Raw genomic sequence first — 17,900 nt, 5'->3', positions numbered from 1 at the left:
GCATGTGTGCCTACTACAGGCGCTTTGTCAAGGACTTTTCACACATCGCGGAGCCACTGACACAGCTAACTAAATGTGAGATCGAGTTCAAGTGGGAAACGCCGCAGGCCGACGCATTTCAAGCACTCAAACGACGCATGCAGTCACCGCCCGCACTTGCGCACTTCGACGAGCACGCCGATACCGAAATCCACACTGACGCCAGTAGCCTAGGCCTCGGTGCCGTCCTAGTCCAGAGAAAAGATGGACATGAACACGTGATAGCTTACACTAGCCAGTCGTCAAAAGCGGAAGGCAATTATTCTAGAACCGAAAAGGAATGCCTCGCCATCGTTTGGGCTATAGCGAAATTTTGCCCTTACCTATATGGCAGGCCATTCAAAGTGGGCAGCGACCATCACGCGTTGTGTTGGCTAGCTAGCTTGAAGGACCCTTCAGGACAGCTAGCACGGTGGAGCCTCAGACTACAAGAATATGACATCACTGTAACATACAAGTCCGGACAAAAACACTCAGATGCCGATTGCCTATCACGTGCCAAAGTGGCAAAATTTTTCGTCGAAAGCATTCTGCTGCGACATGGCGCCCCAGAAGTCCTCGTCACCAACAGAGGAATGGTCTTTACAGCAGTGCTCACCCAAGCCATTCTTCAGTAGTCAGACAAGGCACAGGAGGCCAACTGCCTACCACCCACAGACGAATGGTCTTACGGAGCGCCTGAATAAAACCCTCGCCGACATGCTAGCAATGTACGTTGACGTCAAACACAAGACCTGGGATGCCGTCCTACCGAACGTAACCTTCGCTTACAACACGGCGGTGCAAGAAACAACACAGATCACGCCGTTTAAGCTGGTTTACGGCAGGAACCCGACGACGACGCTCAACGCCATGCTGCCGCATGTTATTGAGGAGGAGAATCTTGACGTCGCTACCTATCTCCAGCACACCGAAGAAGCCCGACAGCTCGCCCGCCTACGGATCAAGAACCAGCAGCGTATCGACTGCCGACACTACAACCTCCGACGACGCTTCGTCGAGTACCAGACCGGTGACCGTGTTTGAGTTTGGACCCCAATATGTCGACGAGGACTCAGTGAAAAACTATTGCGACATTATTTCGGACCCTACAAGATCATCCGACGTGTTGGCGAACTGGACTACCAGGTCGTGCCAGACGGCATTTCACAGTCACAGCGGCGCCGGGCACGATCTGAAGTGGTCCACGTAGTGCGTCTGAAGCCCTTTTACGCACGCTGACGAACTTCCTTATTTTTGCTTTCTTTGCTACGAGTGCTTTTCTTTATTACTTTCATTTGTTTGCAGCATCGGGTCGATGCTTTTTAAGAGGGGAGTATTGACACGTGTACTTGTCTTTATCGGGCGACATCTAACAAATGTTACCGCACAGCGCAGGATGCGCTTGCATGTGTGGGAAGTTTCTGGAATGTTATCGATGGTTCCATCCACTGTCTGTGACCAAAACTTGTGTAATCTGATTGCATGTGTGCACGACGCGAATAATGTAGAACTTTGTGGTAGGCGCGCGGGTCCCAGCGATTAGTCTGGAACATTCGACGATTGATGTATAAAAGCCGGCGCGCTTGACCCGTTGATAAGATTTTCTACGATTGCCGACTGTGTTCACCGCTCTCGTTGTGCTTTAAGTGTAGCCTGTTTTGTGGGCACAGGTTCACCCAATAAAAGTTAGTTTTGTCTTTCACAGTATTGCTACTGTGTTCTTCAATGTCACCACTATGTGACAATATTGTTCCATTTCCAGGTTCACCAGCATTTGCAACAGTGACTTAATGCAGATTCTGAAACATACACTTTGGACTACTCCACGCTTGGGAACCTGCTACAGTCAAACCCCGTTACAACGAACACCACATTAACGAACATTTCAGATTAACAAACTTTTAAGAAATCCCATGCCGACTGCTTATAGTTTCAATGTAAAAATATTGCACTACTACGAACTTCAGAATAACAAACATTTCAGAATAACGATCGTTATTTAATTTCCATGTCATCTTAACAACACCTCAGTGCTACGAACTCACATCCCGAAATGCGAGGATTCTTAGATTTCAGTGTATCCGTCACGGCAGTTGGAGCTCTAAGCTAGCAGACGGCGCAGCGTGAAGAGCGGGCGCCTTGCAACTTGCTTCCCGCAAAAACCTGAGATGGCGTGGGAGGAGAAAGATGCGGGCGGGGACTTCTTTTTTTTCCTTCTCCATTGCGGAGGCAACGATGCACCAGGTTTTGTGAGTGGAGAGGCGGGGAGCATGGGCTCGTAAAACCTGAGATGGTGCGGCACAAGGAAAAAAAAAAAAGTTGAAATTAACGCTGAAGTGGGCCTTTTCTTTTTTTCCTGTTGCGGAGACGATCACGCATCACGTTTTCTTGCTTGTTTTCTGAGTTGTTCACGTGCTGTCACCCGTATCAGGCCTGTCCATCTTGTTTTTCTTCTGGTTATATTATTGTGTTAGAAGTGCGTGCCGGCGTTCTCATTGCCATGAGCTCAACAACTCTAACCACGGCGAAGAAGCGAAAGCAGTTTTCTTTGAGCGAGAAAGCAGACATTCTTCATGAGATAGAAGACGGGAAGAAACAGTCCGTCGTGGCTAAAGAACGTGGAGTGGCACGGTCGACGATCGCCACGATTCTCAAAGATAAAGAGAAAATCTTTAAGCAACAGCAAGAATCTCAGCTTACCCCATCAAGGAAGCGACTGCAGCTCGGCGATTTCCAGAATATTGACGCAGCAGTGCTGACTTGGTTTAAAGACGTGAGAGCACAGAATGTGCCCGTGTCAGGCCCAATGCTGCAGGAGAAGGCGCGGCAGTTCGCTGCAATTCTTGAGGTCACCGGCTTCGAAGCGCCTCCTAGCTGGCTCCACCGTTTTCGCCAACGAAACGGCGTAACCTGGCAGTCTGTCTGGCGAGGAGAAGGCAGCAGATGAAGCAGCAGCAGCCACGTGGAGGGAGGAAAGCTTCCATGAAATGGTCAAGTCTTATGCAGCAGCTCATGTTTTTAATGCAGACGAAACGGCCTGCTTTTGTCAGCTGCTCCCGGTCAAGCCAATGCATTTTAAAGGAGGACAGTGCAGAGGCGGCAAAATATCTAAGCTTCGCATCACCGTGCTGTATTGCTGCAATGCAGATGGCACTGAAAAGTTGAAGCCTCTGGTGATCGGGAGGTTTTCGAAGCCGCGCTACATGAAAAATGTAGTGTCGCTGCCGTGCCAGTATAGGGCGAATCAGCGTGCCTGGATGACCTGCGAGCTCTTTTCCGAGTGGCTGCTGACTGTAAACGAGAAGATGAAAAAGGAGGGGCGGCACATTTTGATGATTGTGGGCAATTGCTTGGCGCACATTGTTAACATACGGCTCACGAATGTGCGTCTCGAGTATCTGCCGCCGAATTGCACATCAGTACTTCAACCACTGGACCAAGGAATAATAAGGAGCGTGAAGTCGCACTTCCGGAAGCGCCTTGTTCATAGGCTGCTCATCAACCTGCGCCTGCAGCATGCGACAGCCATCAACGTCCGACAGGCTGCGGAAATGCTGACAGGCGTATGGTAGAGCATCACGTCCACCACCATCCAAAACTGCTGGAAGAAGGCCGGCCTGACGATCACAGATGGCCAACCACAAACCGATGAACCGGCAGCGGAGGACAGTTCGAGCGAGCTTTGGAGCGAGGCGGCCAAGCAGCTAGCCGTCAATCCTTCAGTCACATTTCACGACTATGTCCAGTGTGACAAGGCAACATGGACCTCAGCGGAGCTTACCACTCATGACATACTGCAGAGCGTCTAGGACACGGCGACTCAAGATGAGGAATGCAGCGACGACATAGACGATGATGTTACGGCAACACCCGAAGACAGCGACAAGTCCGTGTCGGCCACAGATGCATTGGACTGCTTGCAAAAACTCCGCATATTTATAGCTAAAAGCGGCACAGCAACCGAACGCGTGCACAAGAATGCGGACGGTCTGGAATCGTTCGTGCTGCAGAGTCTGTGCTGCACCCATCAGAAGACGATCACGGACTATTTCAAATAAACGTGCCTTGTCAGACCATCACGTGTGCATTGTGTGAGAAACGAGTTCAAGGAGGTACCGTTTCAAAGGTAGGATGTTTGCATTACTGAAATGCTATTGTTATGGCTAATTTTTGGGCTTTCACTATAACGACCTTTCAGAATAACGAACATTTTCCCGCGGTCCCCTGAAGTTCGTTATACCGAGATTTCACTGTACAGAGCAATTATATGTCTCACTTTCATGTAATTATGTATACGTGTAATGGTGATTCTGATCAATCATTTCTTATGCGTGTTTCGATTTATCCTGATGGTACACATATAGCAAAATGTTACATCTCATACAATGTCTCCAGTGTTGCAGGAAAGGAAGCAAGCAAATGATTCAGAATCTGCATGTGCAATAGCACAAAGTCCTCATTTTAAATATTTGCAATCAGGAAGCAGAGAACTTCACAATATGCCCACTGAAACAGAGTATGCACATTTATTTTACAATTTCAGTTTCGTAACAAGATGAGCAGCCATGCCATTCTGGAGGAATGCCTGCACAAATCACTGCTCACCACTGCTGCACACGACCTTTCTTACAAAATATATACAACAATGCAGCTGGTGGCTTAAGGTACGAAATATATTACACAGTGTACACAATCAACATCCGTGATACCATAAAAGCCTTGATGCGTTAACACTACAGGCAAACCAACAGATGAAAGGGCAATTTTATGAAATTAGTGATTCCTAGAGAAGAAACTGTCATGTCTTTACAGCTCTACCAACTCGAGCCTTAGCATTCATCTAGCACACGTAAAGTTGCATACCTGTATTGAACAGAGTGCTGATGCCTGAACAACACAAGTGGCCTAACACTGGCTGAAGCAGAAGTTCGCACAAGATGAGCGAGTCCTTCAAATGCGCAGTAACCAAGTCCCCTGCCGCATGCTGATGAGAAACAGTAGTCCCCGCTCACCACACCCCCCAATAAAAGTCTTGAGCAACTCTTGACCACGCCACTTACTGCCGGCCTCGCTAACAACTCTTCAATAGTTGGTCTGGGTGCTTTTCGCTTCTTCAGTTTGGTGTCTTTCTGTTTCTTCAACCTCCTCAGGCGCTCGCATGGCGCTTCCGCTGAGTCAGCAGAATTGTTTTGCTTTATTGCCAGCATGTCCTCCGTTGTGGGTAGAGAGATGGAGTCAAACTGTTTCGGTACTCCCCTTGAACAGCTTACAAGTTCTACGCAGACAAGCGCGTGTGAGAGATCCAGGTTCGTTGCCCCTGCCGTGGTACGAATTTCGTCTAACTGCTTGGACACTGCTGTCGGTGAAACCGTACCTTTCTTCCGTTTCTTGTTGACATCTGCAAACAAAGCTGCCAGCCTCCTGAGGACTTTACGGCTTCTAAGGACGTAGAAAGTTGACCCGTCACGGCTGACGTCGGCACTCGGCTGGTCCAGTGTGCTGCGCCACTCTTGAACAAGTTGTGACCATGGGAAGAAAAAAGGGCACGAGATGCGCAGCTTCTGGAATGATGGCCGCTTGTCAGGAGGGTACCTGTAACGATGAGACAGACTATGTAACAATGGTACACTAGCAGAAACCACAGAAACTTATTTGATTTGTTTGTGTGTGTTTTTTTTTAATGCTGGATAGCACCAGGCTGGTTGCATTATGAAAATGCACACGAGTGACCTTACAGCTGTAGCATGAATCCCACGGATGCACACCATGTTTTCCCCCTTACTTATGCATCTACTGCTTGCTCTGTTCTGTTCTTCTAACTCATTTCCAGGATGGTCATCTGAATGCCTGCCTTTTTAACCCCTCTGCCTCTTCCTGTCCTTTTGACAGGTACGGCTGTGTCGCTGTCACAGAGCTAAATAGGCAGAAGCGCTGACTTGCTTATCTTGTGATGCACTTGGAGTGTTCTACTTACGCACCCCCAACATGACACACTCAGTTTTCTACAGTGCACTCTCCTACTGCACACCACCTCTCCTCTCATGGTTTTGCTCCAAACTGCTCACATAAATTTTTTTTTTCTCGACTTACTGTTAGCGCTAAATGCACATGCCAGCAAAAAAAAAGTACTGTAGCAAGAAAAGATGGCAGCTTTCTGTGGCAATGAGAAGTAAGTTAGAAAAGTAAAACGCTCTGTCACGGTGGGGCATTATTTAAGTCGGCGAAGCACTGATCAATGGGCGGCAAAAGGTTGTGGGAATAGGAACCGGCGAGCAAGGTGGTTATTGCAGGCCACTCGGGTACGCGGCCGAAAAAAGTTGAAGGCAGGTTAAGAGATTATTCTTTTGTTGTTGGCACGACCGTGATGCCCCGACAGCTTCTTGCAGGAACCACTGTGTATTCTCTGCCCCACGCGTGCATTGTGAAGCTTGCCAAGATGGCAGGGGCGCGAATACCCTGAAATATGTGGTGTCTCTGTGCAACCCCGTGTCCACGAATTGCTGACAGTGTATGTGTGTCAGAGGGTTTGGCACCATATGGCCGGCTGCCGTCATTTCTTCTGTGTTTGTCAACAGACAATAGAGGTCCGCCACGGACTCAAGAGTGTGCGTGTGTGTCTGTGTGGTGCAGTGCAAGTGCGCAACCTCTAACAGCAGGGGGGAAACACCCGTTCCCTCGCCCCTAATTAAAAGGGGCACTGCCAAGGCCTTGTGAGGAGCGGTGATACAATTTAGTGAACTTGACTGGATCGTCACCAATATCTGCCGCTCCCCGACCAAGGGGAGTAGGAACAGGAGAAGTCATTTAAATGTAGGTTTTAGACCGAGCTAAGGAGTCTGGAAGCTGAGCCTATAATCATCCGAGAAGTGTTGAGGAGCTAGTGCCATCCAGTATCGCCTGGGCCGCCTAGCCGCGTCTGAACTGCGAGTTACTAGTTGGAGTAAGAGACGAAAAACCAACGTTTGCAACAAAGCTCACGGTAGATCCACTCAAGTTAGCTCAACCTGCTCGAGGGAAGACGTCAGACATAGACTCCCGGGAAACCAAGCACAGCAATCGCATCCACCACAATGAGATCGGCTCGCCACAGTTCTTCGGAAAAGCTCTGCAGTCGACTCCACATTTTATGGACTTGCTGTGGCTGCCCGGACATGCGTATACTGTACCATCATTTGTTTTCTTTTGAACTCTGTTTTAGCTCCGCTAAAACAGAGTTCGTTTTTACAAAACAAAGTGTTAATTTTTATATCCACTGTTAATTGTTCATTGTATTTCTTTTGTCTTCATAATTGATTTATATTAAATGTGTGTTAGTGTACTTGTGTTTTTGTTTCTTTAAATTTGTGTATCGCTGTCAGTCAATAATTTTTTTTCCCTCCCTTTTTCCCTACTCCGACTTCTTGGCTGTATTCACTTGAGTACGGTACGACCAACCTGCTTGTATACCCCTTTGACGACTTCGTGCTGATGGCGAATGGGTGAGAAGCCATGACATGCTCCCTAACAGCCCTAATGTCTTATTTATATTTGTTTAAGCTGGGGAAAAGGAAATATGAATTTATTATTTACTACAGCACATGTATTAAAGATAAGAGATCAAATAAGCAACTCAGTGCTATGTATAAATTTTATTTTTGCACTTTGCTAGCCACCTGTTCAGTTTTCCACCAGCACAGCCGGTTTGACTCTTAAACTGGCACGTCATGTGCCAGTTTTCCAGTTCTTTCCAAACTGGCACAGTATAAACTACATTGCACACACTCTCTTGAGTTTCCATCCATATCAGACAACCGAACTGTCACAAGTGTGTTCATTCTTAATTTTCACTTTTCACCATCATGTGGCAAGCCCTCCATCCTTTAACTTATTCTTCTTCTTCTTCTAAGTCCAAGCGCTTCCTTTGCTTCTCTCAGATACATCTTCTCAACGGTCGCCCACTCATATCAGCTGGTACAACCAGTCTGGGTCACGCGAGAAAAATGAATGCAGATTGTTTGTCCCCCTGCTCTCACACAACCAACTTGGGACTATGCGATTGACGTCAAAAGGTATACCAAACTTGTAGCGTTCAATAAATTTCAGTCAAGCAATGTTGATACTTAGTGTGAGAGCAAAATAGAGTGGTGATACACTATTTTTGCTTACAATACTCTTAACAAAAAAACATAGAAATACCTTAAAAAGAGCCAATCACGTCTATACAATGTCATCACAAATGGCGTGGCAGTGATGAATCCTACTGAACGTTGCAAACATGCATTTTCATTTATTCCACCTTAAAGGCTCATAGGGATTACACAAGGTTTGTTGTACAGCAATACTACATGTAAACGAGCAAGCTACTACACTACAATGAAAAAACACAACAGTAGGAGCTATCAAAGTACTATTATGTAACAAAGGCAAGAACATTTCTGCAATTTCAGTTTGGAAACGCAACAGTAAGTTAGTACGTTAAACACACAAAATAGAAAAAAAAATTCTTGTGTTTTGGTCTTCAGAAGTGCGCCAGCTGCAAAGCATCTGCAGTCACAATGGAGTTTGATTAGTTTAGCCTTCCAAGAGCTTCTTTCAGTAGAAGCAAGTAAATTGGGAAGTACAGCGCCTGTATCTGTGCGCTTGACCCTTTGAGCACATGTGCAAGTGCAAAGAAGGTTGAATAACACAGATTCGATCTTGTTTCTTTAGCTGTCCAGGCTAGTGTGGTGTCCAGAAATCAAGATCACCACAAGTGAAGCCTTGCCAGCGCCACTTGCCATGCAAAATCAGCATGAGTAAGTGTGTACAGAACCACACCAAAGATGCAGACAAAGAAGGCGAGGACAATGACTTAGGCTCCTGTGTCATCACCTTCGGGTCCTTTGTCTGCTCCCTTTGTGCTGTTTTTCAAATTAAGAATGCACACCAACTAGCACGGCTTGCAGTCTTGATGCAATCCTTATATTATTATTATCATTATTATTATCGCTTGAAAACATATATACTTGAAAAAGAGGAAAGGAAAGCAAGGAGCAGGCTGGCAACTGCAACTGGAATGCAGGCACAATGCCTGCATACTCTTCAGGAAGGAGGCTACACTGTACAGAAACGGGCGTTGGGCATTTGAGGCACTTCTGCTGGAGAGGTGTTTCCGAAGTGCAACGAATTCCATTTCTGTTCAAGTGACATATTACCAAGCTTTAAATCCAGATGCTATTCATTTGCGACATGTTGCTGAACATCTTACATTAATCTGAAAATTATAAAAAAACAAATATTAAGACTTAATGGTGATTTTAATTAGGATAATTAGTGTTCTGCAACCAACATGGCCTCTTTGTTGTTGTCATTGTCACTTGAAGACCCATTGTTATCCACACCAAGATCCACAGAAATAGAGTTTGTAAGAAACTAGTGGATTTTTGCATTGTTCAGGAAATGTGCAGCCTCTTAGCACCAACCTGCCATGTTGGAAAACAAGGTATGCAAGCAACACTGGCAGATCAGCTTCGTCACACCATCAGTCGTAAAAAAACAAAACCTGCCATATAATGTTAGTTTAATCAACTTCAGCGGTGAAACTTCAATCTACAGCCTCAATCTGAGAGAACCCGATTACGGATATTTCCCATTTGCAAATTGTCTCGAGAAAGGCAGGGAGCATTCAGAAATTATCAAACAGCTTTATCCGGGCACGGCCAGTGGTGTGCGGTGGTGCACGAGCAAGTGCAGTCTTTGACTGACGATTCAAACTTGACAGGGGCGCTGCCAACATGTCCTAATATAATTGGGAGTTCGCAATACCAGATTCAACCAAAAATATGTGACTTTACTTCACAAGTGGCCAAGAAAGGCGTGCTGTATTCTCGGATCGTCAGTTTCGGAGATACCTTCGATTTTACGTGACCAGCACAAGACACATTAGAGTTTAGGAGCTATGGCATTGACATGTGTACTTCCTTATCATTCTCCAATACACGCTTTTCACCGGCCAACAAATGTTGAACGTTATCGCTTGGCACAGGACCCACCTGCATGTAAGTTTCTCGAATGTTATCTATGGTTCTATCCGTTGTCTGCTGTCACTGAACTTTGTGTGATCTGATTGTATGTGCGACGTGAATTTTGTAGCACAGTCGAATCCACTTATAACGATACCGGTTTCAACAATATATCGGTTATAACAATGAGAAGCTGCTGTACTGTCAACTTTTGTATGTTTTCCATGGTGAAACAGCCCGTTTACTACAATGCCCAAATGCTGCATTATCAGTTATAACGATGAAGTCTGGCTGCTGGGTGTCCGGGCCAAAAGGTAGTGAAATGCAAAATCCTTGAAAAGATAAAAAGAAAAGAGAAAATCAGTTGCTGCACATTGGGCCACTGCTCCAACAGCCACCGCGCGCACTCATTTTTTAGCCATCTCTGCGCACGTCTCTCGCATCGCCCTTCCACCCCTCCAAACACAAATGGGCTGTGCCCATATCTCTACGCTGCCCCACCCTCCAAAACACGAATGGACCGTGCCAACTGCACTGCTCGCATGTTGCTCGCATGTTGCTCGCATGTTGCTCGCTGGCTCCTCATTCAGTGCAGTTCTGCAAACAGCTTAACCGCTTGGGTTTGTCTTTCTTGGTTGCGTCGAAATCATTCCTGGCCATGTAGTTTCCTCAGCCTCGTTTGACTAGCTGCCGAAAGGAAAGATAGTTGATCCGCCCGCAGATCATCAGCAAAGCACGATGTTGACGGTGAAGAAAAGACTTGGAAACTAAGTGCTTCTAACCGATGATGCAATCGCTGCGAACATGCTTGCATCAGATAGCGATGACGCGGTTGGGCTGGCTTCTTTCACATTGCCCTCACGGGAGGCCCGGTAGATGATTCAGTCCCTCCAGGGCTTCGTTCTCACGAGAAACCTTCCACCGCACTACATGAGCACGTGGATGCCTTAGAGAAGGATGTCAGAAAGCTTTGCATAAAGCATCCAAGGCTGACGAACGTAGGGTTTTCTTGTGCAAGCCAGTGGGAAGCACGTGGCAAGATTCTCGTGGCGATATCTCCTCAGCATTTCTTCTGGATTTCTCAAGCTGACAGGCTGCGCAGCAGCCTTTTCGCAATGTTTAAAATTCACCTTTTGGGGTCACCAAAGCGATGCCTCGGCGATGCTCACATATCGCTTGCCACCCGTGACACCCCTTTGCATTTGTTATAGCAGTGCCCTTCTTTAACGCAGACAGCCGCAGCTTGTTTCACGTGATTGGAGCACCCAGGAAGCTGTTCAATGAGTGAACACAATCAGAAGCTAGATGGAGGAAGGTGGTGGGGAGGGGCACTGGCCTACCCGCCATTATAGTTTTCTCACATCAACTCTGCCATCCCCCGTTTTTTTTTTTTTTCATGCAACCCGGTTATAACAATTATTGGTTATAACAATGGTATATTTGTGGCACTTGAATATTGTTATAAGTGGGTTCGACTGTACTTTCTGAAAGACACGCAGGCACCAGCGATTGCTCTGGAACTTCTGGTGACTCATGTATAAAAGCTGAGGCACTTGACCCACAGATCAGATTTCAACAATTGCCAACTGTGTTTGCGGCTGTTGTTATGGTTTGAGTGTAACCTGCTTTTGTGGGCACAGGGTTGTCCAATAAAGAGTAAAGTTACTCACAGTTTTGCTGCAGTATTTTTCATAGTCACCATAATATGCGACAGTTTCCTTGGCACAATGCCAAGCATGCTACCTTTTGCGTGAGTAGTGCAAGACACGTTAGCGCCTAAGAGCAACGTTATTCTTGGCACAGTGCCGAGCACGCTGTTTTATCACCGGACAGAAACACCCCAGCCCATCGACGTGTCCGGTGCTAGTCACACATACTATCACGAAAATGAAGGTATCTTTGAAAATGAAGTGATCGTCCAACAATACACCCCAAGCTTGTCAACGCGTGTTTCGGCATGCACATATGCTTGCCCTTGGCCTAGGCATTCCGTGACCGTGATTTTTCAGCAGCGTCTCTTATAATATTTTCCTTTTCACACTTTTTGCGCATCGTCAGTGGTCAGAGCGAACCTCTGCACCCCTTACCTACAGAATCAGCCGGTCATGAATAGTGGATGATAAGAGCGGCATTATATTGAAAGGAAATCATCACTGCTACATTGTGGCCCGTAGCTGAACCACTGTAATGCTGTCGTTACAAATAAAAAAAGTACAGTCAATGTATGTGCTGAACTCTCATCGACGACAATGCCAAAGACGTCTCAAAACAAAAATATTTTTCTTTCCTTGACTTGGTGGCCAAATTAGCACACGGTCATGCTGTCAGAGTCTAAATTACTGCACAATGCGGTGTAAGGTGTTCGACATTTTGGTTGTCCTTATACATTACATCTATAGGGCTAGTGGTGGTGCCACAGGCTGTCCAAATATGCAAGCATTATCGAATTATAGGTGTCCAAATAATCGGTCACTGATTGTATACTCAGGCACGGCACTTTAAAGGGTTAAAAGGACACTCATTGGGCCTTGTCACAAATTTTAATTATACACAATAGAAGTACGGCCATCCACGAAGCATTACACCACAATGATGTTTAACCAGGGTACTTTAGCAGCAGCAGAGATAGAAGCGAACTGTCATAAAGCAATGGCGAGAGCAGCTTAGACCCTTGCCACAGCAGAGGCTCTCCCCCGTTGCCTCAACTGCCTCCTGCAAGCAAAATTATTCACCTGCCTTCACCGATGTCGAAGGCAAGTGCAACTCTTTCTCCTTTGTGCTAAAAGCCCCCCGCATCTGTGGCACCCACCTTCTTGTTGCATGGCACATTTTCAGAAACAGTTCTGCACTCTCTGCATTTCATATGAGCACTGCTGCTGGTATTGCTGCACTGCAGGTGGCATTGTGTGCGACACAAGACCACCGTGAGCTTGTATCATCAAAATTTAAAAATACAGTTTTACGTGACAGATCCATGACATTATAGTGGGGAACTCCAGACGAAATAAATAAATAAATTAAATTGTGAGCATACTTGGACCACCCAATGCATATGGGCGCTTTTGCATTTCCATACCTGCCAACCTGGCGAGATAAAAAATCTGGGGACTTTTTATTCACTGTTTCAACTTCCGGTGGAACAGGAGGGGGAGGGGGGGGGGGCTGTGTTCGGTGAGTCCTTTTGCAGGGACCTTGCAGTAGCAGGCTTTGCTCACTTTTCAAATTTGTCAGAGTAGCTTTGCTCAAAACATGGTCCAGACTGATGGCCCTTCACTAGCAGCAGGTGCTGGAGGGTTGTGTTGCACATTGATGAGCGGAATTAAGTCCTAGTTTTTCAAGCTGTGCTAAAATCCTCTCACACTCTGCCTTGCTATGTGGTATCACGAGTAAATCGATCATCACCTTAGCAACTCGGTGAAACATGTTTTCCATCAGTGTTTTCCATTCTTCCAACCATAGACCACTGCACGTCCCACCTTTCTTCATTCAGAATGTGCTCTTGAAGAATGTACGCTTGTAGTGTGACAAACTCAGCTTTGAGAGCATCTAAAGCGTATTCAGCAGATTCACTGGAATCTCGGGGCAGCAGCTGAGGGAAACTCTGAATAAAAAAACGAAGACTCGAGAGCGATGCCTGTGAAATAAATTTCAGGTTCGCCGCCATCACATTCTTCCGAGTTGCGTTTCAGAGTTGCGTCGACAACCATAACGCTTCGCTTCGCTGCATTTCGGAAACATTTTCAATAGAAGAGGCCCAACGTAGTCGCTGACACTAAGGGGTAGGTTGCGTTCGATGAGGAATCCCGTAAACAGGCACTCCACATGTATGACACTGTCGTTGCAGTTGTTCCGGAGAAGGTTCACTATGTTGTCTTGCTGCTCAGCGGTGCGCCGTGGAAATGTGCAGTTTCAAGTTGCCTTTGCCATCGTGTGCTGACGTCGCATGAACACATTGTACAGAATGCATAAGGTTCTCTTTTTCTTGATGACAAAAAGCACAGAAATTCAGCAGTATAAGATCGCAATAACTTCTGCAAGTACCTTTTCTTGGGCTTTGATAGCGCCATGGCATCAAGCACACGAGGATTGTAACTTTGTACGGTGCACCGCAGGCGCACGGCCTAGCCAGCACTAATCATGCACACAAGCAGCAGCAACAACGTGCACCATGGAGGAAGGCCTGCATGAAATGCAAGAGCTACACTGGCTCTGGCTTTGGTTGGCTTAATGGCACCGTAGTCGGCTGCTTAGTCGATGATACCGATGGTGCTAGTGCGGCAGTTGTTGGTGATGCTGACAATTACGATGTGGCTTTAGATTTTGCAGTGCCAGTTTCACAAAAACCATTATTGCGCAAACAGAGACCACTTTTCGGGACATATAAGACAGTGATCGTACAATCGGAAAGTTCAGTAAAAAATCGGGAGTCTCCCGTGCGATTCGGGAGGGTTGGCAGGTATGCATTTCGCCCCCATCGAAATACAGCCGCACTGGCCCAAATTTGATCCCGCAACCTCGTACTTGGCAGCGACGAGTAGCGTGATGTCATATTGTTTGTGACCAGGGTGACTCCTTTGTGGAGAAGAGTGTGCCAGTGTTCTGTGTGAATTTTTCAGATGCTCTCGCAGCAAACATTGGTTCAATACTTTGCAGGCGCAATCGTCACTGTGCGATTGCCCTGGAACTGTTTCTTTGCAAGGCCTCAACCTGGCAAATGTTCCTTTAGAGCAATACTAAATGCAAACAAGACTGCAACCTATATTTCTAAGTTAGCAACGATTATTTTATGCCAAACACCAACTAGTTCCTAATAAAATAGCAAGAGGAAAGGCCACACAATTATTCTGCAACAGAGGGTGTCCCGAACAAGGTGTCTACTACGTGTGTCTGGTTCCGCAATAGCTTATGATACATGCAGTGAGCAAAAGCATGGCCTTCGAGATCAGCTTCTGCCACCCAAACACGGCCGTCGAGATGGTGTAAATTTGAACCATCTATTGAAACAGCCGCAACAGTGATATGGACAACCTTTTCTGTTGGGCACTACAGCTTGCTTTGAGTGAGAGAGCTACACAGAGAGGGCACCACACATATTTATTCATTTATTTATTTTAAAAGCCTCACAGGCTCCAGCAGGAGTATAAAAATGTGCCTAGAGAGCAGTGCAATTTTTCTGCAGGAACATGTACCGTATTTACTCAAATCTAGGCCGGCCGGCCCCGATTCTAAGCCAACCCCCGAATGTCCGAAGGCACAAAAAATTTGAAGAACTTATCTCGAATGTAAGTAGAACAAAAAGGTGAAGACAGCGTTCACAAAATGAAAACAGTATTTATTCAATAGGAACATGCCGAGCTCACTCTACATCATCATCGCTGCTAGCCTCGTACGCATGCGGACGCGTGCAAGCTCGCGTCCGCACGCGCTCTCATGTGCAGACAGTGCGGCACGGCTCGTACGCGTCGAAATGCGGCACAATCTCGATGAACAGCTCCTCTCTGTGATAGCGTGCTTATCTTCCTTGTTGCTGTAACCTCCTCGTTGCAGCACACGCAAAAAGCATCTCCTGTTGCCCCCTCCAACGATGGACGTTTTTCTCATTGATGCTGAAGTCTCACCCAGCTTGAACGTTTGACGATGCTTCTGCAGCTAGCACAACTTTTTGTTTGTGGCATCGCTTGTTTGGTGCCATTATGATAACCCCATGCCACCTGTCGATACGACACAGGTCAAAATGACAACGCTGTTTGTGTACTTCAGTTGGCTACTGGTGCGGCTGTGATACTGACATTCCTACATGGCACTAGCTATGCACCATATTTATCATCTTCAATACAAACTGGCATGTTTTGTAAAATCCTGGAATCTAAGCCGACCCTAGACTTTGGTAGTATATGATTATAGGAAAAAAAAAAGGAAAAAAGAACTATTGGCCTAGATTTGAATCAATATCGTAATAAAATTGCCAGACAGCACTTTCCATGATACATGTATGCCACAAAAAAAAATTATTTCTTTTTGTTATCAGCATGTGACTAAAATTAAAAAGTGGCTCAGTTGGCAGTACCCATGTCGATATGAAGGACACATACAGTCAATCGCATTACATATATCAAACTTGAATACAATCACGAAATATTTCGATTTATCAATCATTCGAAATATAAACTATGCCTATCTGAAGTTCATATGAAAACTATACCCATCTCAGACAGTTTCCAGAGATTCTGACAAGCAGGAACTTACAGAAGTTGGATGTTGGGCTTGTTGGTATGTCATGAAGGAGGCAAAAGGCGTAGCGCATCAGAAACAGGACAAAAAAAGAACACAGAAACACACACGTTTGGCGCCAAACGTGTATGTTGTCTGTTATTCTTTTGTCCTGTTTCTGACGCGCTATACCGTTTGCCTTCTTCAGGAACTTACAGATTTGTTTTTCAGAAGCCTGCAAAATACGAAGACACAGCGCGATAACCATCACACTTTACCTGGCGTAAAAGAAATCTGTAAGCTTACCGTGCTTTTTCTTCTCCACCATAAAATTCATTAAACCATTCTCAAGCTGCTTCATGCCATCTAAATAAAGCAGGCCATTACCTTCCACTGCACCACAACAGCAACGAAAGATGGTGAATGCAGATGCAAGCTTAGCTGTGGAGCAAGGCAGTTTGGGATCTTCACTGCTGGTACGGTCAACTTCCTCAGCATTGGCGATGTCAGCTGAAATCTCTGCACTATTGCGATTCACTATGGCTTCCACATCGTTGTCAGCACTGACAAAATCCCTCGCCGTTGCCCTATGTAAGACTGTGGCTGGGAATGCACGGAGCCCATGAAATTTGTCATTGAGGCTGGCAAAGCCACCGCCTGCCACCACAGAGGCCGCTCTGAAGAAATCCAGCTTCCAGCCAAACGTGCATTAAGAGCCTTTGCAGTAGTTGTCTGCGTCCTACCTAGAATGCTTTTATAATACCTTGGCTGGGAAGCTGCAGCTTTGAAGTAAGGTTAGGCAGCAGATAAACCCCAAAGGATGCCAAAGAATTTGTAGGAGAAAACCCAGTGATAAATTGCTCCATTTTTTTCTCCAGCGCAACTTTTATGGTGCAATTTCGCTCCATCAAACAACCGTCGAGTTGTTTTTGGTGAAGCAGTGCACTCGGAAGAGAAAAAAAGAGAAAAAGAAATATGACCACACAAACATCAATGATGAGGACATACACAAGTGCTGAGTTATGCTGCTTACCTCAGGTGCTTGGTCATGAGCTCCCGGCGGTGATCCTCTTCAGATTGCTGGGTGGCTGCCGTGTCTGGGTGGTCGAAGGGAAAGCAGGGCAGGCCCATCTCCAGCGACAGGCTCCGCAGCTCCCTGAGGCCGGATGCACGGGCACCCCGGTAAACTAGAGCGATCCAAAATGGCCGACCCCAGCCTGCTGGCAGGATCAAGTCCCAGCCACTGCCAAAACCTGTGAGGTCAGTAAATGGAGAAGGGCAAGTATTGGTTGACTGATTGACTATTTATGGCTAGTAATGCTGGGACAGGAGTTAGTGAAACAACATGACTACAAATATGGTGGCCGCGAGCACAGTTGCTGCCATTCAGGCTGTTGCATGTGCCCTCATTTTCGTTGAAGCTATTTTTCGGCTTTCCTAGTGCCATGCAACCATTGTGAAGAGAGTTTGGCCAACTCCAACACCAAGCTGCAACATTTACTGCTGATTCTTGACAAAGTGGTGCTAGTTATGTTAGGCCTTGCAAGCAGGGGTGGCCAGTGGCAAGCTGCCGCTGGAATCTTGCCTTTGATGTGTCCCTACCCACATACAAACTGCGTCGGAGACCAGGCATGAGGTCACGAGCATGGGCTGGAATGACGACCACACACGTGGAGCAAAATTTAGGTC

At 46.4% G+C, this 17,900-nt stretch overlaps 1 protein-coding gene across 1 annotated transcript in view; it reads right to left on the bottom strand.

Annotated features, from left to right (window-relative positions):
- Positions 1-4,523: 4,523 nt before the first annotated feature.
- Pop1 (POP1 ribonuclease P/MRP subunit) overlaps positions 4,524-17,900 on the bottom strand; it is a 61,202-nt gene continuing 47,825 nt past the window's right edge. Inside the window, exons 9-10 of the mRNA XM_070541313.1 lie at positions 17,245-17,464; positions 4,524-5,613 (exon numbers count right to left, since the gene is read on the bottom strand). Of these exons, the coding sequence (XP_070397414.1) occupies positions 4,851-5,613; positions 17,245-17,464 (983 nt within the window). The 3' untranslated portion in view covers positions 4,524-4,850. The remainder of the gene's footprint in view (positions 5,614-17,244; positions 17,465-17,900) is intronic.

This window comes from Dermacentor albipictus, chromosome 6, assembly GCF_038994185.2.
Source record: "Dermacentor albipictus isolate Rhodes 1998 colony chromosome 6, USDA_Dalb.pri_finalv2, whole genome shotgun sequence".
NCBI lineage: Eukaryota > Metazoa > Arthropoda > Arachnida > Ixodida > Ixodidae > Dermacentor > Dermacentor albipictus.
Note: the sequence above shows the minus strand (reverse complement) of the source record. Positions and strands in the feature narration are given on the sequence as shown.